Raw genomic sequence first — 26978 nt, forward strand, 5'->3', positions numbered from 1 at the left:
CAAATTCATTTTTAATTCCAGCAGTAGGAAAAAAAGGAAAAGGCCAAGTTTGCAGATGGAACCCAGAAGTGTGTGGGGCTTCGCTGTGAAATCACTTGTAGCTTAACAATGGCGTGGGGAATCTCAGAGTAAGCCCGGAGTTAGTTGAAAGGAGTCTTTAGCCAAAACTTTTATAATTTATTCTGGGGCGGGGCGGGGGGGGGCGGTGGCGGTCAGCAGGCCTGTGGGAGGAGGGTGTTCAAAGGAGTAAAGGGGGCTCAAAGAGAGAAATAGATTCTTGTTTCCTTTTTCATGTCAAAAGTTTTATTTCATGTCAAAAGTTTTATTTCAAAGGAAGACTAAATATTACTCTTATTCTGCCTGAATGGCCAAGTTTCCAAGTTTTTCTCAATCAACATGCAATCCTGTTAATCTAAAATGCTTGAATTTCTTGCTACTCTGCTTTACAGGGTTCCGTAACTTTTTTTTTTTTTTTTTAATCTGAAAGGTGGAAGAAAAGTCTAACACTTTCACTTTAGAGTTACGATACTGACCAAAAAGGCGCTGACAGCCCAGGTGCGCTGGCTTCCAGCTGAGCGCTGTCCCCGCGCCGCCTCCAGGGGTCGGCAGAATGCTGAACAGTAAGCATGGCGCATCCTCAACCTTGGCCCCACAATGAATCACCCGAGAAAATTAAAAAACCACCAGGGCCCAAGCCGCAGCCCAGGCTGGAAAGTGGGGTGTTCAGGAAGACCCCAGTACTTTTTAAAGCTGCCCGGGAGAGTCCCACGTGCAGCCAAGGGTGGGGAATTACCCACTTAATAAAAACTTCCCCTGTAAATGCGATGTTTCATTTTTAATGTATAACAGTTTTCTGAAATATTACCGTTGTTTTCATCGTATAGGTACATGTACATGTGCACACACAGACACATGCATGTGTGTAAATACTAATTTTAAAAATAATGGTTACGAGGACATTTACATCGCTCCAGTTGGAGTCCTGTCCAATCCTGGGGGCGGGTCTAATGAGGGGCCGTACCTTCCAAGACTTCACTCCGCCCCTCGACGCCGCGCGGCGCTGCGCGTGCGCAAACGCCTTTCCCAGGAGAGCCGGATCTCGGAGCGTCCCCGCGCCTCTCCGCGGCCGCCCGGGGAGGGGAGGGCCCGTCCCGCCCCTCCCCGCCTCTCCCCGCCCCTCCCTGTCCCTCCCGCCGAAGCTCCGTCCCGCCCGCGGGCCGGCTCCGCCCTCACCTCCCGGCCGCGGCTGCCCTCTGCCCGGGTTGTCCAAGATGGAGGGCGCTCCACCGGGGTCGCTCGCCCTCCGGCTCCTGCTGTTCGTGGCGCTACCCGCCTCCGGCTGGCTGACGACGGGCGCCCCCGAGCCGCCGCCGCTGTCCGGAGCCCCACAGGTAGGGCAGGGCGGGCCCGGCTGGCCGCTTTACGACTCCGACCCTCCGGGAGGCCCGGGCCGTCCACATTGACGCTTCCCACATCCCACCGGCGGGCAGGGGCGGGGGTCCGGGCCCCCTAAGGAGGTGTGGGGAGAAGCACCCCAGGAAATGGGGGCGGCGTGGGAGGCCGAGGTAAGAGGAAAGGGACCCACTGGGGCTGCGTCGCTGTGAGTGAGCCTCGAGCCACTCCACACCGACTCTCCGGCGGCCCAAGCCGGCGCGCGACCTGACGGGGCTTTGCCGTCGAAGCGCGCGGTTGCCGGTGATCAGGCCTTCGTAATGGCGCCTTCCCGGGGTAGAGCCAGCGCTTGGGCAGGGAATGTTTGTGTGCTCGGGAAGTGTGGAAGTTGCCCACTTCGCGCATTTCCAGGCCACCTGTGCCTGCTCGGCCTGCGATCGCGAGGGTCCGCCGTTCCGAGGCTGCGGGGCTCCGCCGGGCTCAGGTGGGCAGAGGCAGAGACCTGGCCCTCGCGCGACGTAGTGTTTTTGTCGGATGTTGGAGGAGAAGTTCTCACGGCGGGGCGCGATCGGCGGTGTCCGCATCCCCTGGGAACTCAGCCCGGCCTCTGGGGGCGGGGCCCAGCAGTCCGGGTTGGCGAGTCCTGCAGGTGCTTCTGATGCCAGCTGAGGTGGGAGAATCGAGGCATCCTAACATTAAAACGTGACTGATGCTCACCATTCCTGCCGTAGAGTCGTGCCTACCTAGGCCAGTATCAGCCTTTTTTCAGTAGAATGGTAGGGAAAAGTTTGAATATTTTAAAGTGCAAGTGTTCTGAGAATGACAAGAAACTATGTCGGTACACCTCTTCCTAGTCAAGACTTGAATATGAACACTCTAAATACAAAGGCGAAGGGCACGGTAAGTGTCACTTTGACCAACAAGGTGAAACCCCGTCTCTACTAAAAATAGAAAAATTAGCCGGGCGTGGTTGCAGGTGCCTGTAGTCCCAGCTACTCGGGAGGCGGAGACAGGAGAATTGCTTGAACCCAGGAGGCAGAGGTTGCAGTGAGCCGAGATCGTGCCACTGCATTCCAGCCTGGGTGAGGGAGCTCAAAACAAAACAAAACAAACAAACAAAAACAAAAAAACCAAGTGTTAACGTTTTAGGATAATGACATTACCCCACGTGGGTACAAAAATGACTAGCATGTCTCAGTTCTGCAGGGCATTCCAAGAAGCCACGACATTGCCTGCCATAAGAACCACCTATATCTGAAATTATATGTGGACCACAGTTGCATCTGGTTAAACAATAGGAATGTGATGGACAGGCACCAAGGGACCAAATAAAAGTGAAATAGTTCTAAAAAGTTCTGGAAATACGGACATTATTTTCCTATTTTTCAAGTTTTAAAGATTCATAATTGACACCTATGTGTCAAAGAGATGTTTACGTCTATATAATCTGCAAAAAATACATTTTGACTGCAGGCTTAAAATACACTGCATTGTCGGCTGGCTCTTAGTGATGATTTCACTATTTCAGTTCTCCCTTCTTGGGCCTTCATTTCACTTTCAGAAAGTCCAGATCTAAACTCGGAAATTCACATATTAAGCTGGGTGCAGTGGCTCACGCCTGTAATCCCACCTACTGGGGAATCCAAAGCCAGAGGATTGCCTGAGACCAAGAGTTGGGTGTTGGATGATAAGCCTGGTTAACATAGCAAGAGCCTGTCTCAACAACAAAAAGTTTCACAGATTAAATGAGTGCTGAACAACTAGAAAGAGAATCTCATTACCTGGACTGTGTCTGTGGGAAACTGAAGTCCCTTGATCTAAGTCTTCTCAACGTCTTATTGTGAAACATTTCCAATAGGAAAGAATTTCACAGTGGTCCCACATATTGTGTAAGTGCTGTCCAGTAGAACTTTCTGCCTTGATGGTTATGTCTTTTCTCACCTTGTGGGTAGCCACTAGACTGCTGTGGCCACTGAGCACTTGAAATGTGGCCAGTGCCAGTGAGGAACTGTTTTTAAATTTTTATTTAATTTTAATCAATGTAAATGTAAATAGTCACAAGTGATTAGTGTGTACCATATTGAACAGTGCAGAACCAGACTACCCTTAACATTACTAGCTTTATCACATCTGTCCATCCTCGTTTCCAGTCTGATATAAATTAAACTGGTTGAAGTCAGGAAAATTCTGCCTTCTTCCGATGACTCAGATTTATTGGACTATAAGCATTTTTCTGTTTTTATGTATGCAGTTGTCAGAAGTTGAGGTAATACAAGATTGCACATAAGATTGAAAAATAAAAGTCTTTTTTTTTTTTTGAGACGGAATATCTCGCTCTGTCTCACACAGGCTGGAGTGCAGTGGTGTGATCTCGGCTCACTGCAGCCTCCGCCTCCCAGGTTCAAGTAATTCTCCTATCTCAGCCTCCTGAGTAGCTGGTACTACTGGCGCGTGCCACCACACCTGGCTAGTTTTTGTATTTTTATTTTTATTTTTTTATTTTTTGTTTTTTATTTTTGAGAGAGAGTCTCGCTCTGTCTCCCAGGCTGGAGTGCACTGGCATGATCTCGGCTCACTGCAACTTCTGCCTCCTGGGTTCAGGTTCAAGTGATTCTCCTGCCTCAGCTTCCCAAGTAGCTGGGATTACAGGCTCCCGCCACTGCGCCCAGCTAATTTTTTTATGTTTTTAGTAGAGATGGGGTTTCACCATGTTGGCTAGGTTGGTCTCGAACTCCTGACCTCAAGTGATCCACCCGCCTCAGCCTTCCAAAGTGCTGGGATTACAGGTGTGAGCCACTGCGCCCGGTCACTTTTTTTTTTGACGTGAAGTCTCGCTCTGTCCCCCATCCTGCACAGTGCAGTGGTGCAATCTCGGCTCACTGCAGCCTCTGCCTCCCGGGTTCCAGCGATTCTCCTGCCTCAGCCTCCCAGATAGCTGGGATTACAGGCACGTGCCACCATGCCTGGCTAATTTTTGTATTTTTAGTAGAGACGGGGTTTCACCATGTTGGCTAGCTGGTCTCAAACTCCTGACCTCAGGTGATCCACCCGCCTCAGCCTCCCAAAGTGCTAGGATTACAGGCATGAGCCACCATGCCCGACCGAAAAATAAAAGTCTTTATAGTAAATTCTTCTAATACTAAAATAACTTGGTCACCAAAGAGAGGCATTCGGAGGACACTTACTTTCTTGTATGCATAACTGTATATTTCGCTCAGACGTATTTTAAACCAGCTGTCTATTACCTTTATTCTTAGGAAGACACTTATGTCCCCAGTGGGCACCCTATGAGTAAAGGAATTAGAAGAATTGAAGATTTTTAGGGAGAAACTTTTCAGTGTCCCCAAGCACTTTTTAAGTATATGCAACCCTGGCTTACGAGCCTGAACTTCCAGTTCAATCAGAAGTTCTCAAGAACAATAAATATGACCTGGCTCTGAACTCCTGGCCAGGGGGCAGTAAGGAGTGTGATTCCCTTTTGCAGTGAAATCATTCAGAAAGACCAGAAAATAATTTTGTTGTACTTGGTTCTCTGGAAAATATAGTGTGCTTGTGTCTGTTAATTGTCTTTTTCAAACTCTGTAATTTTACTAGGTAGGTGATATATATATATATATATATATAAAGTTCAGTAAGTTGCTAACAATATAGTGTATGTTCACTGCTAAAAGGCAGAAGCTATAAAATGGTTTCCTAGAACAACATTGGAGGCTTACTTCTGGGCTGTTAGAAGAATAATAGTTTATAATTAATACATTCTCTAGTTTGCAAAGGAGATCCATATGACTTGAATTTGGACACAAAACAATGTAGCTATCAATCTCATAGCTCATCGAATGTGGATTTGTTTTAGATGCACTATTGGTTCTAACCCTCTAGATCAAGGTGGGCCAGGAAAAAGCTGGCTAGTTCTGAGGAATTTCTAGTTGGAAAGCTTCCTAGGCTCCTAGTTGGGAAGTGAACCAAAGTCACCCTAAATGTATGTTGTTGGTCTTGTGTGGTATGAATCCTCTTTCACAAATTATTCCTGGAATCAGCTCGACCTCATGAAATTTCATCAGTCTTATTTTCTCATTTGTGGGAAATTATATATAAAGTATTTAGGATACTCAGGGCCAGCAGATATACTTGTATATTCTTTTTGATGTTTATGAACAGTTTTCCTATTTTCTAAGTTAATACAACCTCAAAGAAAAAGTATTTGAGAGTATTGTTTTTATTCCAGAATAACAATGTCTATTTGTGAATAAACTTAGGAAAGAATTTGATTTAGAAATGACAGATTGTAGTTCCTGTGGTCAGTGGTAAATACTTCTTAAAATAGTGCTTGCTTCTGTATATAAAGCATGTCATCTTCAATATTTGGGTATACTGCTTTTGATAATACCTTGAGAGGCAATAAAATTGGAGCATTACAGATGCTTGTATAAGAAACACACTCAAGAAAGGGTCAGTGCAACTTTGGTCAGGTGCGGTGGCTCACGCCTGTAATCCCAGCACTTTGGGAGGCCGAGGTGGGTGGATCACGAGGTGGGGAGTTCGCAACCAGCCTGACCAACGTGGTGAAACCCCCGTCTCTACTAAAAATACAAAAATTAGCCAGGTGTGGTGATGCATGCCTGTAATCCCAGCTACTCAGAAGGCTGAGGCAGGAGAATCGCTTGAACCCGGGAGGCGGAGATTGCAGTGAGCCAAGATCGCCACTGCACTCTAGCCTGGGCAACAGAGCGAGACTCCCTCTCAAAAAAAAAAAAAAGTCATTGCAACTTTATTTATAAAAGCAAAAAAGTTGGAAACAACTCAGATGTCCGTGGGTAGTAGAATAAATAAGTAAATTGGTAGTCAGAGATGGACTACTGTGATTACAGCTATGTGCATCAACAGTATCAACTACAGTTACGGAAGAATACATGTGTACTGTTATCCCACTTACATAAAGCTCAGAAACAGATAAAACTAAGCAACATATTGTTTAGAGAGAGAGACACAGGTAGTAAAACTATAAAGAAAAGCAAGAAATGATTCAAATGGAATTGGGTATAGGATTCCTTCTGGGGGGATAGAGGGCAATCATGCAGAGCCTGCCAAGGCAGGGGTAATATTTTATATTTTATCCTCGGTGGTACTTACAGGAGTGCTCATCTTTTAAACTCTATATTTGCATATTATATACTCATGTGATACTTTTCACAAGTAAATAGAAAAAGTGTATATTATAAAAAATTAGACCGGGCGCGGTGACTCACGCCTGTAATTCCAGCACTTTGGGAGGCCGAGGAGGGCGGATCACGAGATCAGGAGTTCAAGACCATCCTGGCCAACATGGTGAAACCCCATCTCTACTAAAAATACAAACATTAGCTGGGTGTGGTGGTGCATGCCTGTAATCCCAGCTACTCGGGAGGCTGAGGCAGGAGAATTGCTTGAACCCAGGAGATGGAGATTGCAGTGAGCCCAGATCGTGGTACTGCACTCCAGCCTGGCGACAAAGTGAGACTCTCAAAAAATAAATAATAAATAAATAAATAATTGGAATTGTAAATAAGGGTGGAAAAATGGCTATAAAATGGAAAAGATGGTCTTTTAAACTCTCTTAATGCTATTATAAGTGATTGTACAATAGATACAATTGGAGGGAAAAGAGAAAGCCACGTTGTTCTCAATCTGAGATGCACACCTTCCAATTTACACAATACTTGTTTTACAGGACGGCATCAGAATTAATGTAACTACACTGAAAGATGATGGGGACATATCTAAACAGCAGGTTTGTCTCCTTTTCTGGTTTTAATATATAATTTAGCTAAGTGCTATGCAGCTTATTTGATTTTTTAACTTGCACGTCTCAGTTAATCTTTTTTGACTTGAAGAGTTTGCTATTGTTTATAAATATTGGAATTAATGTATATGCTGCTTTATTTTAAGGTTGTTCTTAACATAACCTATGAGAGTGGACAGGTGTATGTAAACGACTTACCTGTAAATAGTGGTGTAACCCGAATAAGCTGTCAGACTTTGATAGGTGAGTATTACTAAATTACTTCCATAATTGCTCTGTTTTTTTGTGTGTTTGTTGTTGTTGTTGTTATTGTTATTGTTTGTTTTTTGAGACAGTCTTGCTCTGTCACCCAGGCTGGAGTGCAATGGTGCGATCTCAGCTCACTGCAACCTCTACCTAGGTTCAAATGATTCTCATTCCTCAGCCTCCAAAGTAGCTGGGACTGCAGGCATGTGCCACCATACCCGGCTAATTTTTGTAATTTTAGTAGAGACAGGGTTTCGCCATGTTGGCCAGGCTGGTCTTGATTGAACTCCTAGCCTCAAACCATCTACCCTCCTTGCCTCTCAAAGTGCTGGGATTACAGTTGTGAGCCCCTGTGCCTGGCATGTTCTGTTTTTAATAATACTAAATTAGCAAAACAATTTTTGGATGTTATATATTTCCATTTTAAAGTAAAAATAGGCTGGGCGCAGTGGCTCACGCCTGTAATCCCAACACTTTGGGAGGCCGAGGTGGGCAGATCACGAGAGGTCAGGAGTTTGAGACCAAACTGGCCAACACGGTGAAACCCCATCTCTACTGAAAATGTGGTGTGTGCGCCTGTAATCCCAGCTACTCAGGAGGCTGAGGCAGGAGAATCGTTTGAACCCAGGAGGTGGAGGCTGCTGTGAGCTGAGATCACGCCACTGCACTCTAGCCTGAGCAACAGAGCAAGGCTCCGTCACAAAAAAAATAAAAATAAAGTAAAAATATACATCACTGAAGCAAGAGGATCACTTGATCCCAGGAGTTTGAGGCTGCAGTGAGCTATAATCATGCCACTGCACTCCAGCATGGGTGACAGAACAAGACCCCATCTCTAAAACACACACACAGATCATTATCAGAATGTACAATAACACTAATGTGTTTAAAACTCTGTTCTTGTTTTATATTGGCTGCTTCTCGCATATTCACTATTTTCCATAAGATCAGCATTGATGAAACTGTATTTCTGGTAAGTAGATAACGATGTAAGAATGTGCATAGAGGCGGGGCATGGCGGCTCTAGCACTTTGGGAGGCTGAGGCGGGTGAACTGCCTGAGCCCTGAGTTCGAGACCAGCCCGGGCAACATGGTAAAACCTTGTCTCTGCAAAAAATACAAAAATAAATTAGCTGGGTGTGGTGGTGTGTGCCTGTAGTCCCAGCTACTCCTGAGAGGTGGGAGGATCGCCACTGTACTCCAGCCTGGGCAACAAAGTAAGACCCTGGCTCAAAAAAAAAAAAAAAAAAATGTGCATAAAGGTAGTAAATGGGATAGCAAGAGCCAAGAAAATGAATTGTCTGATTATCTAGTATTCAGTTTCTTCTACCCTTATGTCAGTAGAACATTTTCTTAGTTGTTTAAAGGTAAGCAGGTATGTTGCATTGGAATATGCCATATTATTTGGATGAAATAGCAAATACAAAGAATATACATAGGTTTTTTTTTTTTTTTTTTTTGAGATGGAGTTTTTGCTCTTGTTTTCCAGGCTGGAATGCAGTGGCGCGATCTCGGCTCCCTGCAACCTCCTCCTCCCGGGTTCAAGTGATTCTCCTGCCTCAGCCTCCCGAGTAGCTTGGATTATAGGTGCCCGCCACCATGCCCGGCTAATTTTTGTATTTTTAGTAGAGATGGGGTTTCACCATATTGGTCAAGGCCGGTCTCGAACTCCTGACCTCAGGTGATCCGCCTGCCTCGGCCTCCCAAAGTGCTGGGATTACAGGCATGAGCCACCGTGCCCGGCCCACTTGTTGTTTCTGTCAGTCTGTCTTTTAGTTGGGATTTTAACTTATTTACATTAATAAAATTACTGATACATTTGGATTTAAATCCTCCATCTTGTTTCCTCTTTGTCCCAACTGTTCTGTGTTTCTTTTTCTTCCCCCTTTGCCTTCTTCTAGGTTAATTATTTTTGGTATCATAGTTCCCTTCTGTCTTGGTTTTACGTAATTTTACTATTCTTTTAGTGGTTACCCTTGCTATCAATAGATTAGTACTTTTGGCTGGGCATGGTTGCTCATGCCTGTATTCCCAGCCCTTTGGGAGGCCAAAGCTGGAGGATCACTTCAGTCTGGGAGTTCGAGACCAGCCTGGGCAACATAGGGAAACCTATGAGCCCAGTGTGGTGGTGCAGGCTTGTTTTCCCAGCTACTTAGGAGGCTGAGGTGAAAGGATCCCTTGAGCTCAGGAGATAGAGGCTGCAGTAAGCTGTGATTATACCACTGTAGTCCATCCTGGGTGACAGAGTGAGACCCTGTCTCAAAAAATGAATTTAAAAAATAAAAATAAATAAATTTGTACTTTTATCACTTCCCAAACAATGCAAGAACCTTAGAACACTTAAATTCCATTTATTCCCTTTTTGCCTTTGGGTTATTATTATATATTTTAACTCTTTGTGTTCTTAAACCCCATGTGACATAATTATTGTTTTATGTAGTCCAATATTCATGTGTGTTTACCATCATAGTTACCTTTTTCATTGCTCTTTATTCCTTCCTATCTGTGCTCCACTCTATATCATTTGGTTGGAATTTCAAGTTCCAAAATTCTTTCTTCTATCCCTATTTCTCTGTACATTCTGCAACTCCTGCCTTGCCCTTACACACATGCATTGTGCCCTGGTTGTCATTTTCCTTCGGCCTAAAGAATTCCCTTTGGTATTTCTTTCAGTACAGGTTTGTTAGCAGTGAATGGTCTGAGGTTTTATTTGTCTGAAAACATCTCTTTGCCTTCATTTTAGAAGGCTATTTTTGCTGGCTGTGGAAGCATAGCTTAGCATTTTTGTTTTAACATTTAAACACTTCATTTTCTCCCCTGCTGGGTGAGACTGCTAGACACTTTGTCGAGCTTTTTTGCCTCCTAGTCGTTGCTTTCTACTCAGCTTTTCAACCTCTCCACCTGTTCTGTCTGGGAGTTGGCAAATGCCTTTGGGGGAAGAAATCACACAGGATATTGTACTCACCTCAGGGAGCTCTTTTCTTGGCCCTTCAAGTGCTGGCTGTCTTTAGCTTCTGATGCCTCTACACAGATGTAGGTTTTGTGTGTATGTGTGGGTGTGTATTTTTTACATCTTTTCTAGCAGTTCTTTGCAAGTGGTTCATTGCAAGAGGGTTGGTGTGCTGCAAGCTGATCCATGGTAGCTAAGAAAGGAAGTGCTAGTACTACTGAAATAATAATTCTTTTGTTGTTGTATTTACTGGGAATTGGACGTGGAATACAGCCTGTCTCCTCTCTTATGGCCATCTTTTAGTCATCCCAGTCATTGCACTGAGTTTGTTTCTATGATAACTGAAATAAATGCTCATCTTACCCAGTTACAGCAAGAATCTTCAAAACATTAAATGCAGCAACAACAACAAATCTTCTTTAATTCTTTAAAGAAACTTTTTCTTTAGTTGGTGTATTTGTTTATTGCTGCATAACAGTTTAACCCAGAAATCAGTGGCCTAAGACAATATTTATTATTTCATAGTTTCTGTAGGTCGAGAATCTGTGCTTGGCTTAGCGGGGTCCTGTGGTTCTCAAAAGGCTGCCATCACGTCAGGGCTCAGCTGGGAAAAATCTGCTTCCCAGCTCACTCATGTGGTTGTTGGCAGGAGTCAGTTCCTTCTGAGCTCTTGAACTGAGGCCTCAGTTCCTCACCAGATGTTGGTTGAAGGTCTTCCTCAGTTCCTTGTCACACGAAGCTCCCCATAGAGCATCTCACAACGTGGCAACTAGCTTCATCATTGAGAGGACAAGAGAGACTGCCAGTAAGAAAAAGAGTACTAGCAAGACAGAAGTCATAGCCATTAATAATCTAATTGTGACAGTAACATTCCATCACTTGGGCTATGCTCTGTTTGTTAGAAACGAGTCACTAGGCTGTGTGCATTGGCTCATGCCTGTAATCCCAGCTATTTGGGAGGCTAAGGCTGGAGGATCACTTGAGGCCAGGAGTTCAAGACCAGCCTAGGCAAGATAGCAAGGCTGTCTCTTTCAAAAGAACAAAAAAAGAAAAAAAAATCATTCATAGATCGATAGATAGATAGGTAACTAACTGACTAGTCACTAGGTCCAGCCCACTTGAGGGAGGAATTGCAGAAATGTCTGACTCCTTAGAGGCAAGGGTCATTGAGGGGCATTTTTGAAAGCCGCCTACCACAGTAAGGAAGTCAATATGAAGGGCTTTGTTGTTTTTTATTTAATTTTACGCTGTATTAGAGGTACTGTATGAGGCTCTTCTCACATTGCTATAAAGAAATACCTGAGACTGGGTAATTTATAAAGAAAAGAGGTTTAATTGGCTCATGGTTCTGCAGGCTGTACAGGAAGCATGGCACCAGCATCTGCTCAGCTTCTAAGGAGGCGTCAGGAAGCTTTTACTCATGGTGGAAGGCAAAGGGGGAGCCAGTATCTCACATGGCAGAGCAGGAGCAAGACAGAGCGAGAGTGGCAGTGGGGTGCCGTAACCCCAAGCCATGAGGGATCTGCCCCCGTGGCCCAAACATCTCCCACCAGGCCCCGCCTCCAACATTGGGAATTACATCTCAACATGAGATTTGCGGGGAACATCCAAACTATATCAGGTACCAAATTTGCAGGCTGAAGAATTGCCACTTGGGTGTATTTTTATGACTGCATTTTCTCACCCATTGAGTCTCCTGTACCTTAGTCTTTGGGCTTACGGACATGCTGACACAGCGCCTGCTGTTCCACGAAGGAGACCCACGGGTGGTAATGGTCAGTTAAAACACGGGGATGGACCATGAGAGAGGGGGTACCTTTGACAGTGGTGCTTTTCAAAGGGCATGAAGGGTTAGGCACACTAGAGAGAGGAGCAGCGAGGGGCCAGATGAGGAGCCTGAGGAAGACCAGTGAGAGGACCGGGAACTTCACAGAAGTGCCACTAAAGGTGTGTGAGCAGGAGGCTGTGGACTGAAAACCACGTCACAGTGAGACGAGCCTGGCATGTTGTCTGAATGGTTTGGAGGCGGGGACTAAAGCAGGGGAGAATAGGTAGGTATATCTTGTAATAGTAAGTAGTTAATGAACTAGATATTGAGATATTCCAGACAAAGGAAGTAGCCCTATAGATGCACAGAATCAGACTAAACAGCTGGGTGTGCATTCAGATTGTATATCTGGATTCCTGTTTGGCAAAAATCTTCAGATTATTTGAGGGATAGAAATAAAATGCTCCATCTGTGACAGGTGCATTGGTGTATGTTGTTTTATCTTTTTCGATAGCACTTGTACCTTAATAGAGTAGCTGTTGGCTCTGTAAACCAGCTGCAGCTACTACACCCCGTTTCTACTGGAGCAGGAGTAGAGGTTTCCTAGCTAGAGAAGAACATGGACAATAGCTAGTCCTACCCCATTATCGATTACCAGAGAGAAATGACAGGCCTCCCCCACCCTCTTTCCCCATTCCTGCTCTCTCTAATAGTAATGAGTCACTAATCGGGGAAAGGATTGATAAAAAAACTCAATGTTCTTACTGCTTGGGCATCTTCTCTCACAGGATTTTGTGGATGGACGAATGTATGTGCTTATTATGTTAAAACATGGGATTGGCTGTATCTTCTGGCTGGCTTTATAGTTGTGCCATGTTGGTTCCTCATTGCCAACCTGTATAAAAGAATAGGAAAGATGGGCCAGGCGTGGTCGTTCATGCCTGTAATCCCAGCACTTTGGGCAGCCGAGGTGGGTGAATCACTTGAGGTCAGGAGTTAGCAAGACCAGCCCGGCCAATATGGTGAAACCCTGTCTCTGCTAAAAATACAAAAAAACAGCTGAGCATGGTGGTGCAAGCCTGTAAACCCAGCTACTTGGGAGGCTGAGGCAGGAGAATCCCTTGAACCCAGGAGGCAAAGGTTGCAGTGAGCCAAGGTGGCACCACTGCACTCCAGCCTGGGCGACAGAGCAAGACTCCATCTCAAAAAAAAAAAAAAAAAAAAGAATGGGAAAGATGTTGCTAGTGTGGTATTTCATACAAAGTCTAAAGATCAACACATTTTACCCTTTCAAATGAGTGTAAGCAGTCATAAAGATTTGTCAGATTGTCTTTGTTTTTAATAAATCTGAAACAGCATTGAGGTCAGGGATGAAGAAAGCCAAAGAAATTGGTTTACAACTGTCTTGTTCCATGTAAATGTCATCAAAATAATCAAACTCAGTAACAGATTTGGTGGTAATTTTTGTTCAAAGGTGTCACTACTTTTTTTTTTTATAGTGAAGAATGAAAATCTTGAAAATTTGGAGGAAAAAGAATATTTTGGAATTGTCAGTGTAAGGATTTTAGTTCATGAGTGGCCTATGACATCTGGTTCCAGTTTGCAACTAATTGTCATTCAAGAAGAGGTAGTAGAGATTGATGGAAAACAAGTAAGATAGTATGTTTATTAATTGGGAATTAAATGATATTTAGATTTGTGCTAGATATTATGCATGTGTTCAGTTATTTTATTTGTTTCCGACTTGATAAGGAAGGTGCCTAATGTTGCCTATATCCAATTATTTAGAATTTTTGTATATTTATTTTAGCATTTGAAATATATTTTTAAAATTTCCCATATTCATACATGTTTGTATCACTTTAAAATGTACAGACATTATTAAATAGAAAGTAAGCAAAGAGATTCAATTTGGCTCATAGTTCTGCTACCATTTCCTCTATGGTAAATGAAGTCTCTGTGTGTAAATGAAGTAGAATCGAGATTAAGCTTATAATAGTAAGTGCTAAAGCAGGACAGGAATATTATTAAAGTTGCAAGTTAAGTGCCCCAAAGTGGGAGTACGGGGAAATAAATAGTAATTGTTAGCTGGGCATGGTGGCTCACACCTGTAATCCCAGCACTTTGGGAGGCCAAGGTGGACGAATCACCTGAGGTCAGGAGTTCTAGACCAGCCTGACCAACATGGAGAAACCTTGTCTCTACTAAAAATACAAAGTTAGCTGGGCATGGTGGCGCATGCCTGTAATCCTAGCTACTCGGGAGGCTGAGGCAGGAGAATCGCTTGAACCCAGAAGGCGGAGGTTGCGGCAAGCTGAGATCGCACCATTGCACTCCAGCCTGGGCAACAACAAGAGCGAAACTCCATCTCAAAAAAAAAAAAAAGAGTAATTGTCTGAATAGGACACATGTTTTAGTTATATAAATCTGGGAGGAAAATTTGCTTTTAAATTTTTATGGGGCTGTGCTACTATTTAAAATAAAGAATAATTATATTTTCTTTCACAGGTTCAGCAAAAGGATGTCACTGAAATTGATATTTTAGTTAAGAACCGGGGAGTACTCAGACATTCAAACTATACCCTCCCTTTGGAAGAAAGCATGCTCTACTCTATTTCTCGAGACAGTGACATTTTATTTACCCTTCCTAACCTCTCCAAAAAAGGTAACTTAAAAGACCATTATTTAAAGTATTAAGGAGATTATTTATTTAGTTGGTAGCTCTATATACTCTTAAACTTTGTTATTTTTTACACTATTTGCAAAAGTTGCTATTTATCTTTAATAGTTAATATGTTTGGAAATGAGCTTGTTTAAAAAAATGCTTCATAACATGTATTGCTTCATATGTCCATTTAAGGACTTTAGGACTCTATTTTGAGCATTAGTAGAATGTGATCAGTGCTGGTTGCATAGTGACATTTTTCAGTAATTACTCACTCTTACTCTGGGTACTGATCACAAAATATGTAATAAGACTATTGTAAAGGTTCATTCAGAGGAAGAACTATTCATTTTTTCACAGAAACATAGAACTTCTAAAATTTTGGCTTTCTATGTGACAGAATCATAACTGCTTTAGCTCCTTATACGTGTCTTAGTTTATAGTTCTCTTCTGACATTTAAATCAGTGAACATTCAGATGTGTTAATTTTTTCTCCCATGGTAAAATATGTGTTCTTACTGTCCTAAATGCTATTGGTATCGTAATCTTAGGACTAGTAGGATAAGACACCAGCATTTTGGTAATGTTGCTCTTTCTCTTGGGTAGAAAGTGTCAGTTCACTGCAAACCACTAGCCAGTATCTTATCAGGAATGTGGAAACCACTATAGATGAAGATGTTTTACCTGGCAAGTTACCTGAAACTCCTCTCAGAGCAGAGCCGCCATCTTCATATAAGGTAAATCAAGTATTTGGTGTTATCATAAGCATTCATGGTTAAGATGAAGAAAATCGACCCTAGCATTTAAAATGGAGTGGAAATCCTGAAGAATGGAACTGTAGAGCATTGGTGATAATGGACTCATCTTGGTCTTAATGTGATATTTTTAGTATTCCTATTTTCCTCTTCGAGCTTTGTTTAATAATATTGTAGTCAGATCATGATTATCAAGGTGCTGGATTTCATTTGGTTGGAATTATAAATTCCACAGTTATTTCTCATATCCAGATTTCTGTGTTTATTCTGTACCCGCTACCTCGCATACACACATGTGCATTGTGCCCCCAGGATCTTGCCCAGTGATTCAGCTCAGGTGGTTGAGAATATACTTCCTAGAGTCAGCCTGCCCAGGTTTGAAACCTGGTTCTGCCGCTGACTAGTTGTGTGATCTTGAACAAATTTTTTCTTTTTCTTTGAGATGGAGTCTCACTCTGTCACTTAGGCTGGAGTGCAGTGGTGTGATCTCGGCTTACTCCTCTACCTCCTGGGTTCAAGTGATTCTCCCACCTCAGCCTCCTGAGTAGCTGGGATTACAGGCACACGCTACCACGCCCAGCTAATTTTTGTATTTTTAGTAGAGATGGAGTTTCACCATGTTGGCCAGGCTGGTCTCAAACTCCTGACTTCAAGTGATCCGCCCATCTTGGCCTCCCAAAGTGTTGGGATTATAGGCATGAGCCACCATCCCCGGCCGATAATTACTCTTTATTTCCCCGTACTCCCACTTTGGGGCACTTAATCTCTCTACCCTCAGTTTCTTTATCTGTACAATGGGGCACCCACTTAATCTGAATAGCAGTGTAAAGTAGTATCTCATGAAGTTGTTACAAGGATTAAATAAGTTGGGTACTACATATAAATATGCATTGGCACCTACTAATTTCTCAGATGTTACCTGTGACATTTATACTGCTTACCAGGAATATATTCATGGGTTCAGAGAGTATCCCGATATCTCTCTGTATATTAAGTAGACCCCTACCCAAAATTCATTTTAAATGAGCAGGGTCTATGGTTGGTATTAAAGGAGTAGTAGTTCTCACCGAAGGTCAGGCTTGCATATTTGAGGTCACTTCAGCAGTCTGGACTGTAGCACCTTTACCCTGTCTACCTCACCTCCCTTAGCAGCTCAGCCCCAGAGCAGACTGTCTTCATAGTCCGTGCCATCAGTGCCGACCTTAAGTTCTGCTCTCGCTCTTAAAGTATAGAAACATGTTTTGTACACAGTGAACTTCCCATGTATTCTAAAATTTTCTAATATGTTTGTCTTTCTCTTCCTTCTCTCGTGCTCTAGGTACTGGAAACAGTTGACTCTGCTCCATTTTGTTTATAATGGACTAGCCTAACGAATCTCTTGTCAATTAGCAATTATTTTCACTTGATTTGTAGTTAGAAAACAATATAAATAATTTTACAGGCTATTAACATTTTTGTGCTTGTATTGTTAGAACATAATTTTTAAAGTTGTAAGTAACTTCACTGAGGTACATTCTAAAATAAAATCACCATTTAAAATATACAATTAGTTTTGACAAATGTAGTCACCCATGTAACTACCAGCACAATCAAAATATAGAATATTTTTATCATCCCAAAGCTAAAACATTAAAAAATTTAAAGTTTATTCTTAGAGATCGATGCAACTTGCATATCTAATCGAAATTCCTTTTTCAGGTAATGTGTCAGTGGATGGAAAAGTTTAGGAAAGATCTGTGTAGGTTCTGGAGCAGTGTTTTCCCAGTATTCTTTCAGTTTTTGAACATCATGGTGGTTGGAATTACAGGAGCAGCTGTGGTAATAACCATCTTAAAGGTGTTTTTCCCGGTTTCTGAATACAAGTAAGTATTTCTTATTTTTGAAATGTTAGTATTTTTAATGATTAAAAAGTGAGACATATTTGCTATGTTTTAGAATAGAAAATATAAAAATTAGAAAGGGTAAGACAAATGGGAGGGAAAATAACACCTACTGTTTTTCTAGCTCATCTTCCAATGTTAGCAAAATTGAAACACATTTATTGAATAGCTATTGTGATCAAGACATTCTTGGAGAGATTCAGATGTAAGTAAGACAAACTCTGCTAAAAACTTCAAATCTAGTAGCAGAGGAAGGAAACAAATACATATAATGGAAAATGCAACTGTATGATCAGAGGTGAACAAAACCCGAGGACTTCATGATGTATTTTCAACCCCAGAGTATCAGTTTAAAATGTAGTTAATTTCAGTAGACAAGCAGGATATTCATTGCAGCATTGTTTGTAATAGAAAATAAAAGCAAAATAGGCTGGGCACGGTGGCTCATGGCTGTAATCCCAGCACTTTGGGAGTCCAAGGCAGGTGGATCATGAGGTCAAGAGATCGAGACCATGCTGGCCAACATGGTGAAACCCCATCTCTACTAAAAATAAAAAAAAATTAGCCTGGACCTGGTGGCTCATGCCTGTAATCCTGGCACTTTGGGAGGCCGAGGCGGGCGGATCACAAGGTCAGGAATTTGAGACCAGCCTGGCCAATATGATGAAACCCTGTCTCTACTAAAAATACAAAAATTAGCCAGCCGTGGTGGCAGGCGCCTGTAGTCCCAGTTACTCAGGAGGCTGAGGCAGGAGAATCACTTGAACCCGGGAGGCAGAGGTTGCAGTGAGCCGAGATTGCACCACTGCACTCCAGTCTGGGCGACAGAGTGAGACTTCATCTCAAAAAATAAAAATAAAAACTAGCTGGGTGTGTGGCACCCATCTGTAGTCCCAGCTTCTCGGGAGGCTGAGGCAGGAGAATCGCTTGAACCCGGAAGGCGGAGGTTGTGGTGAGCCGAGATCGCGCCATTGCACTCCAGCCTGGGAAACGAGCAAAACTCCCTCTCAAAAAAAAAAAAAGTAAAAGCAAAATAAAAGCCCTCTTAACTGTATATCAGTGAGGTCTAATGAGATTTTCTCTGGCTGAATAAGTCCAAAATCTATTATGTGGGGGGAAATATGGCAAAGCAGTATGATCACATTTAGGTAAAACAAAAGTATTATGTGTATATAAATGCATAGAAAATTTCTGGAATGAGAAAACAAGTTATCTCTAATGAGTGGGAATGAGAGCAGAGGTGGAGAGACTGACTTTGACTTCCTTTTGTATATTTTTTAGTCAATTATAAAATTTAAAATGAATTATTGTTAGTATTTTTTCAAGTTAAATCAGTCGTTTTATTTTATTTTATTTTATTTATTTATTGAGATGGAATGTCACTCCATCACCCAGGCTGGAGTGCAGTGGCATGATCTTGGCTCACTGCAACCTCCGCCTCCTGGGTTCAAGCGATTCTCCTGCCTCAGCCTCCCGAGTAGCTGGGATTACAGGCATGCGCCACCTTGCTTGGCTAATTTTTGTATTTTTAGTAGAGACGGGGTTTTTCCACGTTGGCCCAGCTGGTCTCGAACTCCTGACCTCAGGTGGATCAGGTGGGTCACGCCTCGGCCTCCCAAAATGCTGGGATTACAGGCGTGAGCCACTGCACCTGGCCCATTAGTCATTTTAATTAACAGAAACAAATCTCAATGCAGATGACCACAGTTCTTGGCTTAGCTACATTGCATTATACTGTTATGTAACAGGATTTTTGGAAAAGAAGACCTAATTTGAACATTTACTTTTCCACTTGCTTGTTGTGAGGTCTTTGAACCTCCGACTTCTTCAGGTGTAATGATGAACTAATGCCTCCCTTGAAGGATTGTTGAAAGTCAAAGTCATGAAGCAAGCAAAGCACCTGCAGAGTAAAGAAATATTAGTTGCCCCTCCCACCTCTTAGTTTACATTTCCACTGAATTGGCATTCCCATTCCTTTCTGATATAGAAATATCCTTATCCAAAATGCTTAGAACCAAAAGTGTTTCAGATTTCAGATTTTTTTGGAATTTTGAACATTTGCATTATACTTACTGGTTGAGCATCCTCAATCCAAAATCCAAAATGCTCTTGGGAGCATTTCCTTTGCATATATGGAAATATATATATAATACTTGTATATATTTTATATAAATATTTATAAATGTATATATATATATATAGAGAGAGAGAGACATGGGGATCTTGCTATGTTGGCTAGGTTGGTCTTGAACTCTTGGCCTCAAGTTGTCCTCCTGCCTTGGCCTCCCAAAGTGCTAGGATTACAGGTGTGAACCACTGTGCCTGGCCAAGCATTTTCTTTAAGTATCATGTTGGCACTCAAAAAGTTTTGGATTTTGGAGCATTTTGGATTTTGGATTAGGGATGCTTGACCTGTAATAAAAATTCTGTAGTTTAACAGATTTCTTTCCCCTTTGGCTGCCAGGAAGTTCCAAACTTTTTTGAACTTTATTATGTATACCTGCATAGAAAACGGTGTTGTAATGTTTTTCTTTTTCTTTTGCCATTGTTTTGTTATGGGTTTCTCTGCAGGAACAGATGCAATATAAAATTAAAAACCAAATTTGCAGTTGTACTGCAGATACTTCCTGGTAGAAAAGGATTTAATACAGAACTATAGAGAGCAATGAACTGAAAGTATCCCTTCTCTGTTCTTCAATTCTTATTCTACCTAGAGGTAGTCATTGTCAACTGAGTTGACATTTTAATCCAAATTCTATGTATTAATGTAAATGTACACTAGATAATCATAATTATTTATCAACTCAGATTGTTAATTGTTCTACATTGCATTTTTCACTTAAGACACAGGTTTCCCAAACTTTCTTGGTTTACAGTATCCTTAGTGTGCCAGTAAATTTTTTTAATGCCCCTATACTTAGGCCAAAAGACAAATTTAAAGATTTTTATTTTTATTTTTATTTTTTATTTTTTATTTATTTTGAGACAGAGTCTCACTCTGTCACCCAGGCTGAAGTGCAGTGGCACAATCTCGGCTCGCTGCAAGCTCCACCTCCCGGGTTCATGCCATTCTCCTGCCTCAGCCTCCCAAGTAGCTGGGACTACAGGCGCCCACCACCACGCCCAGCTAATTTTTTGTATGTTTAGTAGAGACGAGGTTTCACTGTGTTAGCCAGGATGGTCTTGATCTCCTGACCTCGTGAGCCCCCTGCCTTGGCCTCCCAAAGTGCTGGGATTACAGGCGTGAGCCACCGCGCCCAGCAATTTTGTTCTTAAATTACTAATTTAAGAAATACTAATGGGATGTGAGTGCCTATAGAGCACTACACAATACCTCATATCTTGGCATCAGACTGGAAATTGGCATCCTCATTTCTTGTTCAGTGTTAAGTTTTGTACAGTATTTGCTTTTTATCATAGTAACCACCTGTGTTAAGCCATTTTGTGTTGCTTATAAAGTAATACCTGGGCTGGTTACTTTATAAAGAAAAGAGGTTATTTATTTAGCTCATGGTTCTGCAAGAACCGTGTAGGCTGTACAAGAAGCATGGTGCTGCCATCAGCTGGGCTTCTGGTGAGGTCCTCAGGCTGCTTCCACTCAGCAGCATCGCAAGGCAAAGCATGTGCAGAGATCACATATCAAGAAAGGAAGCAAGAGGAACAGCAGGGGGGTGTCAGGCTCTTTTTAACAACCAGGTCTCCAGAGAATGAATAATGAGAACTCATTCCCTTCCCCTCCAGAGAGGGCATTAATCTGTTCATGAAGGATCTGTCCTCATGGCCCAAACACTTCCTATTAGGCCACACCTCCAACATAGGAGATTAAATTTTAACATGAGGTTTGGAGGGGAAAAACTTTCCAAATCTAGCACCACCAAAACCCAGCTTTGGAAAGATTGACTTCATTGAATGTTTTGCAATCTAATGTTAAAAGCATGAAGTAACCTCAAGGTAATATTACACATGAAGTCTCTTGAAAATTTATATTATTCTGTGGTGCCTCTGTGAGTTTGCTCACCAACCCAGGGACCTCAGTGCAGTTTGGGAACCATAGACCTAAGATCTTTTCTTATCACTACATATATTCTTTTTTGTCCCCTTAGTTATTTTAATTCTATTTTATTTTTTATTACTTATTTTTGAGACAAGGTCTCACCTTGACACCCAGGCTGGAATGCAGTGGCTCAGTCGTGGCTCACTGCAGCCTCAATCTCCCAAGACTCAAGTGATCCTCTCATCTCAGCCTCCTGAGTAGCTAGGACTAAGGTGTGTGTCACCATGCCCAGCTAATTTTTTAAATTTATTTTTTGTAGAGGCCAGGTTGGCCCAGGCTGGTCTCAAACTCCTGGGGTCAAGCAGTCCTTCCACCTTGGCTTCCCAAAGTTCTGGGATTACAGGCATCAGCCACCATGCCCAGCCCTTAATATTATTTTTAACTGACATGTCATAATTATGTATAGCTTACCTATTCTTTTTATGGCTGCATAGTTCTAAAGGAGATAGGAAAAACCAAAGCATAGGAAAAATACTTTGGTTTTTCCTACTCTGACACTCTGGAGTACTTCACGTTTGGGCACCAATACGTGTGTGGGGATTTTTCACCACCAATAACCGATTCTCCAGTGGACACCAGCTGGGTGTCCTCTAATTCAGTTCAGTTCTGACACTTTCCACCTGGACACAGCGTCAGATCCCACAGGCTAAGGGCTGAGTTCCACAAGACTGCCCCCCTTCAGATGCCAGTTGTAAGCCCCAGGTTGTGATGTGTGATTCTGACCAGCTTGGTATAAAGAGGTTGCCATGACTTCCTCTTTGGGTTTGATTAATTTGCTTGGGACGTCTTTGGGGCGGCTCACAGATCTCAGGGAAACACCTCCACTTACTGGTTTATTACAAAGGAAACATGAAGAGGCAGATGGAAGAAGTGCATAGGGCAAGACATGGGGAGGGGGAGAGGGGTTCAGAGCTTCCCTGCCCTCCCTAGGTGCACCTCTATCCAGGTCCCATACCTCTGTGTGTTCAGCTATCCAGAAGCTCTCCAAAGCTAGTCCTTTTGGGTTCTTTTGCAGGTTTCATCACACAGGCATGATTGATTACATCATTGGTCACTGGTGATCAACTCAACCTTCAGTACCCCATTCCCTTCCCCAAGGTTGGGGGATGGGACTGATCTCATGGTTGATACCCCTGGCAACCAGTTCCCCTGTTGAGGCTATCCAGGATCCCCCAGCCATCAGTCATCATTAGCATCCAAAAGATACTTACCACTTTGGAGATTTAAGGATTTTAGGAGCTGTTCCAGGAAGCCAGAGGAACTTACAAGTCATAATATCACAGGTGTTCCACAGTATAGATATACCTTAGTATAACCATTCCTCTAACATTTAGGTAATTTCCAATTTCATGTTAATCCCAATAATGTTCTAGTATACATCCTTGCACATATATTTCTTTGCACCTGTGTATTTATGTAGAATAGATTCCTAAAAGTAAAATTACTGTGTCACAAGTAATTGTATTAACTCCTTACAACCTGATGATAATCTTTTTTGGTTTTGCTACTAAAAATGTAATTCATCTTAATTTGCATTTTCATCTTACTAGCATCTTTGCTAGTTTAGGTCTGGGTGGGTTCAACATCTTTGTGATAATTGGCTATATATGATTCTCTCATGACTTGCTTACGTAGAGCCTTTGGCCATTTTTCAATTGTGTTGGCATTTTGTAACTATTAGTATATAGGAGCTCTTTTGTCTGTTATACATATGTAATGCACATTGCAGATTTTTTTACTAATCCCAGCCTATCGTTTGTCTTTTGCTTATTTATGGTATCTCATCATACAAAAGCTTTAAATTCAAGGCCTAAGTAATTCATGTTATTCCTTTACAGCATGTAGGGTTTTTATTTTGCCTACTAAGTAGGCCAGACTTTCCTATCTTAAAATTATGGGGCCTTTTTTGTTTGTTTTTTGTTTTTTAAAGACAGGGTTTTGTTCTGTTGCCCAGGCTGGAGTACAGTGGCAGTGCTATCAAGGCCCACTGCAGCCTTGACCTCCTGGGTTCAAGCGATCCTCCTGCCTCAGCCTCCCAAGTAGCTGGGACTACAGGCACTTGCCACCATCCCTGGCTAATTCGTTGTTGTTGTTGTTGAGACACAGTCTTGCTCTGTTGCCCTGGCTGGAGTGCAGTGGTGTGATCTTGGCTTGCTGCAACCTCCACCTCCTGGTTTCAAGCAATTCTCATGCCTGAGCCTCCTGAATAGCTTGAGATTACAGGCGCCCGCCACCATGCCTGGCCAATTTTTGTATTTTTAGTAGAGATGGGTTTCACCATGTTGGCCAGGATGGTCTCGAACTCCTGACCTCAAGTGACCCACCTGTCTCGGCCTCCCAAAGTGCTGGGATTGCAGGCGTGAGCCACCGTGCCCAGCCATTTTTTTAAAAAAAAATTTATTTTGTGTAGAGACAGGGTCTCACTATGTTGCCCAGGCTGGACTCCTTGGGCCCAAGCAGTCCTCCTGCTTCAGCCTCCAAAGGTGCTGGGATTACTAAGGGCATGAGCCACTGTGCCCAGCCATTATATTTTCTTAAAATTTATTTATTTATATATTTGAGACAGAGTCTCGCTTTGTTGCCCAGGCTAGAGTGCAGTGGCACAATCTCTGCTCACTGCAACCTCCACTTCCTGGGGTCAAGAGATTCTCCTGCCTCAGCCTCCCGAGTAGCTGGGATTACAGGCGTGCACCACCACAGCTGGCTAATTTATGTATTTTTAGTAGAGACAGGGTTTCACCATGTTGGCCAGGCTGGCCTCGAACTCCTGACCTCAGGTGATCCACCCACCTCAGCCTCCCAAAGTGCTGGGATTACAGGCATGAGCCACTGCACCCGGCCAAAATTTATTTTTTAGCATTACTTTTCTGTATACTTTTAAAGCTAGAGTTCTCATTTTGTTTCCCAGACAGAGGCCATTTTTCCATTAGTAATTTCTCATTGACTTAGAATGTTACCTTATTATAAACTAAATTTCCATATATGTTAGTCTTTTTCTGGACTATTTTCTGTCCTAGTGATCTATTTGTCTATTCCTGTGCCAGTAGCACAGTTTTAATTACTCTCATGTTTTGTTTTTGTTTTTGAGACAGGGGCTAACTTTGTCACCCACGCGGCAGTGCAGTGGCACGATCTCGGCTCACTGCAACCTCCACCTCCCGGGTTCAAGTGATCCTCCCACCTCAGCCTCCTGAATAGCTAGCTGGGACTGCAGGTGTCCCATGCCCAGCTAATTTTTTCTATTTTTAGTAGAGATGGGGTTTCGCCATATTTCCCAGGCTGATCTTGAACTCCTGGGCTCAAGTGATCTGCCCGCCTTGGCCTCCCAAAGTGCTGGGATTATAGGTGTGAGCCCCTACACCTGGCCTACTATCATGTTTTAATAAAACCTTTGAGAGCTACTTAAGACAACTTTGTCTTCTCCCCATTGTTCTTTTAAAAAAAATCTTATGGCTGTTCTTGCAGTTACTCCCCTGTGAACTTTAGAATCTGTTTGGTTCTATAAACAACTAACCCCCGTTGATGTTCTTATTAGAATAACACTGAATTTACAATGCAGGGTCCTAGATTCAATCCAAAGACGTACTCTCTGGTCAGGGATTTTAAGTAACAAAAAGAGCAACACTATCTAAAGACCTAAGGTTGTGTTGTGGTGGTGAGTATTGTTTAGAGAGAGGCTTAGGCTTAGGCTTTTTGCTCAGCCTGGGTGTATCTAGGAACCTAACTCTGCCTTGGAGATCTATACTTACCCTATTCTTCCCTAAAATAGGAAATAATGAACTTCCTCGATGCCTTTCTATTCTCTCAGCCATTTTGGTTAAAGTGACTTTGGGCTCAGTTTGTACAACCACTATGAATTTTTAAATAGAATGTAGCAAAAGCACCTAACCTTAGGTGTATATTATAACCTTGAAGTAGCCTTTTCTCACTATCAAACTACAGGCAGAGGAAACATTTAATTTTGATAGTAATTAATCACTTTCTATTTCAGAGGAATTCTTCAGTTGGATAAAGTGGACGTCATACCTGTGACAGCTATCAACTTATATCCAGATGGTCCAGAGAAAACAGCTGAAAACCTTGAAGATAAAACATGTATTTAAAACGCCATCTCATATCATGGACTCCGAAGTAGCCTGTTGCCTCCAAATTTGCCACTTGAATATAATTTTCTTTAAATCGTTAAGAATCAGTTTATACACTAGAGAAATTGCTAAACTCTAAGACTGCCTGAAAATTGACCTTTACAGTGCCAAGTTAAAGTTTACCTTATTCTCGGCCGGGTGCAGTGGCTCATGCCTGTAATCCCAGGACTTTGGGAGGCCAAGGCGGGCAGATCACGAGGTCAGATCAAGACCATCCTGCCAACATGGTGAAACCCTGTCTCTACTAAAAAAAATAAAAAAATTAGCCGGGTGTGGCGGTGCACGCCTGTAGTCCCAGCTACTTGGGAGGCTGAGGCAGGAGAATTGCTTGAACCCGGGAGGCGGAGGCTGCAGTGAGCCAAGATCACGCCACTGCACTCCAGCCTGGGTGACAGAGCGAGACTCTGTTTCAAAAAAAAAAAAAGTTGACCTTATTCTCTAAAAGGGCTGGCTATTCATATGATGAATTGTTAAGGAAAACTTAAAGTGGAAGAGAACACATGTGAAGAGACTTTGAAATTATCAAAAGAAAAAAAAAAGACCAGACAAAATCTCATGTGCCAATAACTTTTCAAGGTGCCTTTGTTAAGGAAATTATATCCACTTAATTACTATAATATATAAGACTTTATGAAAAGCACTTTATAAAATTCTAATTTAAAAGGTCAAGAACTTAACACTTATTTTTTTATTCAGTACAGTGTGCCTTTATATTAAGTATGTGACTCAGTATAAAATCACTGAAGTGTATCATGATTTGATTGTATCCTGTACCAAGACTACTTACCTTGAATGCTCCAAGATTTAAAAGTAGTATGACATGTTCTCACTCTAAAATAAACTTTTTTTTTTTTTTTTTGAGGAAAAAAGTATAGCCGTTTTGGTTACACTGATATAAAACCTTTGCCCAGGTAAGAATGGCTGAGATGCAGGAGTAGGTATACTTTCATTTACACTGGCTGAAACCATGGCTCAAATTGAATGAGTCCATTGATGTCATGAGTTAGACTGTGCCCTTGGTCTTGTGGTTCTAGATATAGTGCTGTTTACCCTAAAAGTGTTTTATTACCTTTTTTTAACCATCACTCATATTGACATATTAATATTTCACAATGTGAACGAGTACATACAACTCATCTCTATGTGATACTTTTTTGAGATGGAGTCTGGCTCTGTTGCCTAGGCTGGAGTGCAGTGGCGCAATCTCGGCTCACTGCAAGCTCCGTCTCCCGAGTTCATGCCATTCTCCTGCCTCAGCCTCCCGAGTAGCTGGGACTACAGGCGCCCGCTACTATGCCCGGCTAATTTTTTGTATTTTTAGTAGAGATGGGGTTTCACCATGTT

At 42.5% G+C, this 26978-nt stretch overlaps 1 protein-coding gene across 2 annotated transcripts; it reads left to right on the forward strand.

Annotated features, from left to right (window-relative positions):
- The first annotated feature begins 1052 nt into the window (after positions 1-1052).
- GINM1 (glycosylated integral membrane protein 1) lies at positions 1053-26503 on the forward strand. 2 transcript variants are annotated; one of them, XM_001173165.8, is made up of 8 exons: positions 1053-1391; positions 7100-7159; positions 7318-7414; positions 13635-13786; positions 14644-14800; positions 15407-15537; positions 17254-17417; positions 25481-26503. In XM_001173165.8, exons 1-8 carry the CDS (start codon positions 1272-1274, stop codon positions 25590-25592), a joined length of 993 nt encoding a protein of 330 aa, XP_001173165.4. In that variant the 5' UTR covers positions 1053-1271; the 3' UTR covers positions 25593-26503. The 2 variants fall into 2 exon arrangements, with proteins under 2 accessions (XP_001173165.4, XP_024213236.2); XM_024357468.3 differs by lacking the exon at positions 1053-1391 and adding an exon at positions 2061-2292.
- Positions 26504-26978: the final 475 nt, after the last annotated feature.

The sequence above is a fragment of the Pan troglodytes genome, chromosome 5, assembly GCF_028858775.2.
Source record: "Pan troglodytes isolate AG18354 chromosome 5, NHGRI_mPanTro3-v2.0_pri, whole genome shotgun sequence".
NCBI lineage: Eukaryota > Metazoa > Chordata > Mammalia > Primates > Hominidae > Pan > Pan troglodytes.

Excerpts from the sequence above, each read along its gene's own strand:
- GINM1 (XM_001173165.8), top strand. The coding sequence starts at position 1,272 with ATGGAGGGCGCTCCACCGGGGTCGCTCGCCCTCCGGCTCCTGCTGTTC. Across the intron at positions 1,392-7,099 it reads CGCTGTCCGGAGCCCCACAG|GACGGCATCAGAATTAATGT; the intron begins GTAGGGCAGGGC and ends CTTGTTTTACAG. Across the intron at positions 15,538-17,253 it reads AGCCGCCATCTTCATATAAG|GTAATGTGTCAGTGGATGGA; the intron begins GTAAATCAAGTA and ends TTCCTTTTTCAG.